Genomic DNA, 7,500 nt, shown 5'->3' with positions numbered 1-7,500 from the left:
ACTGTTCTGGCTGATGAAGAGATGGCTAAACTGTTCAGTAGTCAAAACATGTTCTTTGATTGCAGTCAAAACAGCTCAGAGATAAATGTTCTAAATTCTAAATAAAGGCCTATTTGACGTAATAGACAAAACACGTTTTTTTTTTTTAAATCACTGGAAGTGGAAACATTGGATTTCTGTCTTTGAGTTCCAGCTTCATTCTTGCCGTTTTTATACGGTAGTAAGCTGCGAGACAAGTATTTCACACAAAGGGACAATTTCTGCTTGCGGCAAATCTATATTTAGCAGCAATATCAATATCGTAAAAAAAAGAAATTTGTGCGATCGCAGAAGATTCTCTCCAGGCTCGCGAGCGCCGTTCCCCCGGCTTCTTCAAACAAGCGCGTAAAACGGCACACTCGCGCTCGGAAACAGGAAGACTGTCGGCAAGAGGCTGGGAGTGGTCGCACATTTTATCACCGGTCTGCGAGGGACGAATTCCTGCAATTTCACAAGATTTTGCACTCCAGAGCGGAAAAAGGTCACAGATCACGTTTGTGGAATGAACCCGGGCCCGCTAGCTAACAAGACTGCTTGTCGCTTGTAAGACATTTTGCCATCTGTTCTCAGTAATGAGCCAGGCCTCCAAATAATGATATCAAAAGACAGCTACAAAAATGACTGAACTGCACAATTAGAATTCAACTTTTAAAATTTATGATGAAACGCAGGCCATGAGGCCGTAATTAAAGTCGACACGCTTGCTCATACGCTAACTTTTAGAAGAACTTTTGATTATAGGAAATGAGACAGCTCTCTCATTTTTGCAAATTGGTACATGTGAAATGAAATCCAAAGCATCGCTGAATGCCATAAAAAAAAATCCCTAAACAGATGTTGGTCCACACATTTAAGGAAAAAAATGTTCACCTCTGTTCTTAAAACAGAGCTCTCCAGGCAAACCCGCGGTCTTCTAACAAGACCAGGTTAAAACAAGCCTTCACACGCACGCATTCACGCACATACACACACACACACACACACACACACATTCACGCAACAAATACACTAACATACACATACTAACACACGTAAGCACATACACACAGTACACTCATCACACACAGACACAGACACACACATATTAACGCAAACTCACAGGCACAAACACACAAACACACACACACACATACACACCTGACACTATCACACACACAGACATACACACATATACTAACACACACTCACAGGCACACAAACACACACACACACCACACACACAAACACAAAGGCACACCTGACACTATCACACACAGACATACACACATATTAACACACACACACACACACACAAACACAAAGACACACCTGACACTATCACACACACAGACATACACAAACATACTAACACACACTCACAGGCACACACACACACACACACATACACACCACACGTACAAACACAAAGGCACACCTGACACTATCACACACAGACATACACACACATATTAACACACACACACACACACACACACACACACACACACAAACACAAAGACGCACCTGACACTATCACACACACAGACATACTAACACACACTCACAGGCACACACACATACACACCACACGCACAAACACAAAGACGCACCTGACACTATCACGCACAAACACCATTTCTCCCGGTCTCTGAAAAGAAAATCAGGCGACTGAATGCCATGGCCTCACTCAGCCGGTCCGGAGATTGACCCGCTCAGCCTCAGCAGAGTTGCAGGCCATGAGAAGCACACACACATTATCTCTGCAGATGGACATCCGCTCACCTGTTATTGCCTGGGCCATACAGGAGCACAATCCATTAGGGGCTCATCAAAGGCTTCCAGCCTGTCCGTCATCCCCCTGCCAATCCCGCACAGAATTCCCAGATCCGTGATTGCTGGATTAAATCCCCCTCTGAACCACAGCTGGGTTCCGAAGCTTCGGCACGACTTCGACGGAATGATGCACCCCCCCTGCACCCTCCCGTCCCACACACACACACCTACACACACACCTACACACACACCTCCACACACAATCTCCACAACCACTTCTTTCCACACATCACAGGGGCTTAATACAAAGGTGTTCTTAATTTTAACCACGAATAACCGTGTTAACGAAAGCTAAACGTGTTGAACTGTGTTGGTGTTACATTGCTGGTGTTCACACAGAGCAAAAGTAATATTAAGGAGGCGAGAAGGACAGCCATGTTGAAGGAGATTTTTCTCAAAGTTAGTTAAAGCGGCTCTGTAGCTACTGTACGTGCAGTGCATTCCCCGAGATGGCTGCCTTGCTTCTTCAGAGAAACGGAAATATTACAAACCAAGAGGAGGAACAGAATACTGCAAATATCAACCAATCAATGCTGTTTTTTACACTTTTAACAAAAGGGCTTTGTCACAAAGAAGCTTTACAGAGAAACCAGTCCCCAGGAGTACACCTAGGGCAACTGTGGCAAGGAAAAACAGGAAGAAGCCTGGAGCAGAACCTGACTCAGTAGGGGAACCCATCTGCCGCTGGTTGACACCGGTTTCTTGAAAAAACGGTTTTAAATAGGAGCAGCTTCATAAAAGTACATAAATGTTCAATCCGAATGAATGAAGTCCAAGCAGAGATGAGGTAGAGGGATGGCAGGAAACATGTTTTACACAGTTACACCCCCACCATCGGCTCTCCCAGCCTCACCCAACGTCTGAGCTCAGGACTGTCACCTAGCTGCCGCTAACTTCGCTAGCCTGAGCATCGAGAGATTGAGCGTGTTGGCCATTAAAACCCACGCCCAGAGCCCGGAAGATGGGCTCCCTGCTTGAGTCTGGTTCCTCCAAGGGTTCTTCCTGTCAGCCACCAGGGAGATTTTCCTTGCTCATGTCGGAATGCCCTAGGCTGACTCTTGTGGGGGTTTAGGACAGGGTTTTCTGTGAAACCTGTTGTGACAATTGTTTGTGGAATGTGCTATAGTGTACAAACTAAGTTTTGATTTGATTTGATTTGACATAAGAAACATGCAGTAAACCTCGGCAGAAAGCTGGCTGAAAATAATCCAGTTATGAGTCTCTCCTGGTCTTATCAATGAACCACACAACTTGAAACCACACAACGTGTAATTTTTCTCTGACTGCTATAGGGGCAAAACATTGGCGAAGAATCCAAGATGGTATTTTTGAGAATGTAGCTGCAAAAATAATTTTAAAAATGATACCCTGTAGCTACATTACTAAAAATGTTCAAAGTCTACAAACTGCAGAGAGCCATGATCCAACACGATGGTAAAACATCAAATATTAAAGGTAGACCAGACAGGTGCAGTGACACTAACAGATCGACATTTCAGTGAACCGCATCTCAAAATATAGATTTCAAAGGTGTGTGTGTGTGTGTGTGTGCAAGTGTGTATGTACTGTATATACTGTATAGACTTTTTCCACACACACCAGCAGTGAATTTGACAACTTAACCATCCTGAAAATGTAGTGGCTGATCTGTGATGTTATGAGTCTGTTCAGAAGAGCCTTGATAGAATCTGTGCAAACAACATGTCTGCAAATGCAATATGTATGTATCTCATATTGTATATCATGTAATGTAATGTAATGAAATGTAATGTCATAGAAGATACAGAAAACATATCCGAGAAGTGTTATCCTTGCAAAGGGAGAGGTCTCTGAGAAAAATAACATCATTTATATATAAAGTATAGCTAATTGTTTAATTTATATGGCCTTTTTTTTGGCGATAATTTCAGAGTGGCCTGTGTCCTCAGCCCGAAAAAAATGTGGAAGACTCTGGAGGATGAGGATGAAATGGTCGAGCTGAAGCACTTTCCCAACTCCAGAGCTTTCCTCTCCAGTAGGGTAAGGTGTGTGTGTGTGTGTGTGTGTGTGTGTGTGTGTGTGTGTGTGTGTGTGTGGGTGGTTTTGTACCAATGAAGTAGGACAGCAGCACGGCCAGCAGGGCGGTTTGGGTTAGGGTTAGTGTTAGGGTTAGTGTTGGGTTAGTGTTAGGGTTAGTGTTGGGTTAGTGTTAGGGTTAGGGTTAGTGTTGGGTTAGTGTTGGGGTTGGGTTAGTGTTAGGGTTAGGGTTAGTGTTGGGGTTAGGTTAGTGTTGGGTTAGGGTAAAGGCGGTTATGTACCTATGAAGTAGGACAGCAGCACAGCCAGCAGGGCGGTTCTGGTTAGGGTTAGTGTTGTGGTTGGGTTAGTGTTGGGTTAGTGTCGGGTTAGGGTTAGTGTTGGGGTTAGTGTTGGGTTAGTGTGGGGTTAGGTTAGTGTTGGGTTAGGGTAAAGGCGGTTTTGTACCTATGAAGTAGGACAGCAGCACGGCCAGCAGGGCGGCGGCGGTGATCCCGGACAGGGCCGCACACTTCCAGCTGCAGTACTTGGAGGGCTTCTTCAGCTTGAAGGCGCTGCGGGAGAAGGTGTTCCGGGGCAGCAGCCGGGGCGGGGGCGAGTACACCGTCCCGGAGGTCAGGGGGTACCCCGGCGACGAGCTGCTGAACAGAGGCGTGGTCCCCGACGACGTCTTAAACAGGAAGTGCCTGGAACAGACACACACGCACACAGGAAATGAAACAGATTATATTAAAGCGCTGTGAGACGAGAAGCCGGCGTTGTTAGCTGCGAAACGGAGTGAAACCCCCCCCGGGCTGGGCCCGTATTCATTATAAACACCAGCTCTCTCTCCCTACCGCTTTTCAAGAACCATTCATCCACAGACAGCCTTATTGGTTCTGAAGAGTACGACGACAAGACCAATTTAAAGAGAAAACCCTTAATGGACGATAAGGTGTATCCTTTCCGCAGACCCATTTGTCACTACGCAACGAGGATTTCTGAACCCGGGCTGTTGTTTTCGTTCTCGGTGCGGCAGTAAGCGAAACATCGGACAGCCCGCTTTGAAGACCGGGCCGCTGAGGACGTTCCACGCGACGGCGGGCGTTTTATTAAGGTTGACTGCCTACGATGTTTTGAAGCTTCTGTTGGCGAGCATCACCATTCTAAAACGATATGAAGAGAAATGAGAGTGACTTAGCATGTAAGTTAAAGTCATCATTTATGTATTGGCTGCTTTGGCAGCAGAGATTCTCTTGTCTTTGAATTTGAGGAAAGTTGGGATAGGGGCGAGCGGAGACACATGAAAAATGCAGAATGTGTTTTATGTAAAGAGAAAGGCAGAGGCTGAGGAAGATGGAGAGAGAAAGATATCTCTTATATAAAGAACGGGATGGACGCACGGGGGGGAAGGACGTTTCATATCAGGGGAGGGGAGGAGACGGGGAGACGGAGAGGGGGAGCGAGTGATAAATTTGTAGTGACAGAGGGATGAAAATAAAAAAAGGGAGCAGGTGAGGATACCGGGGGAGGAGGGGAGGATCAAGGGGAGGGGTGGAGATTTGGGGGAGGGACGGGTGATGCGGCTCCGGGGCCGGGGAGGACCGCAGAGCCACCCTCTCCCTCCCGTTCTCCGGCAGGGAGCCCCAGTCAGCCAGCCTCCGCACCCAGGGCCCTCTGGAGCCGGCAGTCTGTTCTGTTACAGAGCTGATTACTGCCGACGGAAACAGAGCAGAGACGCCGGCTGAATAATACAGCAGCGGCCGAGATGCTCCAGACAAGATGCTACAGACAAGATGCTACAGACAAGCTGAAACGGAAGGAGCAGAGCTAGCTTTGTGATTCGACGTAGACGCCAGTGAAACGCTGGTCACGGGGGTAATTTCTGAAGGGCGGGGAGTCGGTGTGACTGACACGAAATGAGGATGATGTCAAATCTAATCGTTTTCCAGGAGGTGGATGAAAAAAAAAAAAAAAAAAACTTTGATGTGAAAATACTCAGGTTTCAATTCCAACAATTTCATTAATTTTATGGAATATATACTTTTAAGACGTGTTCCTACGGTTAGGAAGCATTGACTCAATTGAGGAAAAAGTGAATTTTGACAGTTTGTCTTTAAAATGTCAAAGAAAAGGGCGCCGTGCATGTGAAAAATACCACAACTCACTCAATGTCTCCTCGGCTCCTGTCTTTGTGCTGTTGTGAATGTGCCAGCAGCCGGGTTTAAGCTAACGGTGCTTCTCATTTAATGGAGAACGGTTTGGGTTAATAGAGGGACTGCTTTTGGGTTGGGGAGAGGTGTTAGAGGTTTGGGAGTGGTGCTGTGGGGTGGGGTTAATGTTTTATAACATGTCAAAGTTAATAAGTTATATTTCACATAAAAAATCCATCAGAACAGGTCATGGTGGGACGCTGACGAATGTCTGGATTTGAGTACACTGGAAATGTGGATTTCCCACACATAACCCTGCCTGCCTGTCACACAGACGAGCACTAAGACACACACAAACATACACACACACACATGCACACACACACACACACACACACAACCACACACACACATTATAACCCTGCCTGCCTGTCACACAGACGAGCACTAAGACACACACACACACACACACACATGGACACACACACACACACATACACACATACACACACACGGACACATAGACACACACACACACATATTATAACCCTGCCTGCCTGTCACACAGACAAGCACTAAGACACACACAAACACACACACACACACACACACACATAGACACACACACACACACACACACCACCCAGACAAACACACACACACACACGGGCACATAGACGCACACACACACACACACACACACAAATGCACACACACATACACCCCCCAGACACACACGCACACACGCACACACACACACACACCACCCAGACACACACACATGCACATACATACAAACACACACACACCCACACACACACACACACACGTTTCACTGCTCTGATGCCAGACAAAAACCACCGGAAGGCAGGAGGCTCTACACCGCAGTCACACACTTGGCCAAGGCAGCAATGGGAGTTTAAAAAAAAAAAATTTCCGACATTAAATTCAAAACAATACAAAAGCAGAACACAAATGACACATTCATACATTCTCACTGATGGGAAGATGGATGATGAAGCTTCCAGAACCCCATCACTGCTGGAGCTACCATGCCATTGGCTGCCAAAAATCCCTGCCTTGCTTCAGCCAATCGGAAGGCTTCGCTTCCTGTGGAAAGTTAATCCCTCACTCCCCTCATTTCCTGGTTAAGACATTCTGGCTCAACATTTTTGAAATAAATAATTAGTCATATTTACTATTCTGTATCTGTAACGACTGATAGCACAGAATAGAAAATGAAAATCAGGGCTCGACAGTGCGCCCATTTTAGGAACATTGTGCTTGAAAATGGATGCGTGCTAAACTGGGAAAATAATTAGGAGCCCATCTACTAATTGGGATGCATTAATGTTCAATTTTCACTTTCAATTTTGGAGCACATGTGCTGCTTGGAAATAAAAATGTTAGCGTAGCGTCCGGAAAATGTAAATTGGGAGTCAGAGAAACAGGCAGAAATTAGATTGTGTTATTTCAGTCTGTTGTATGCCTGCTTGTGGGG

At 46.0% G+C, this 7,500-nt stretch overlaps 1 protein-coding gene across 1 annotated transcript in view; it reads right to left on the bottom strand.

The window, feature by feature from the left end:
• The window catches only part of LOC133132572 (teneurin-2-like), a 403,992-nt gene that overhangs the window by 94,460 nt on the left and 302,032 nt on the right, over nt 1-7,500 (bottom strand). The window contains exon 6 of the mRNA XM_061248068.1: nt 4,315-4,553. Within this exon, the coding sequence (XP_061104052.1) occupies nt 4,315-4,553 (239 nt within the window). The remainder of the gene's footprint in view (nt 1-4,314; nt 4,554-7,500) is intronic.

The sequence above is a fragment of the Conger conger genome, chromosome 7 (assembly GCF_963514075.1).
Source record: "Conger conger chromosome 7, fConCon1.1, whole genome shotgun sequence".
NCBI lineage: Eukaryota > Metazoa > Chordata > Actinopteri > Anguilliformes > Congridae > Conger > Conger conger.
The sequence above is the reverse complement of the archived record's forward strand: the minus strand, read 5'-3'. Positions and strand labels throughout refer to the sequence as shown.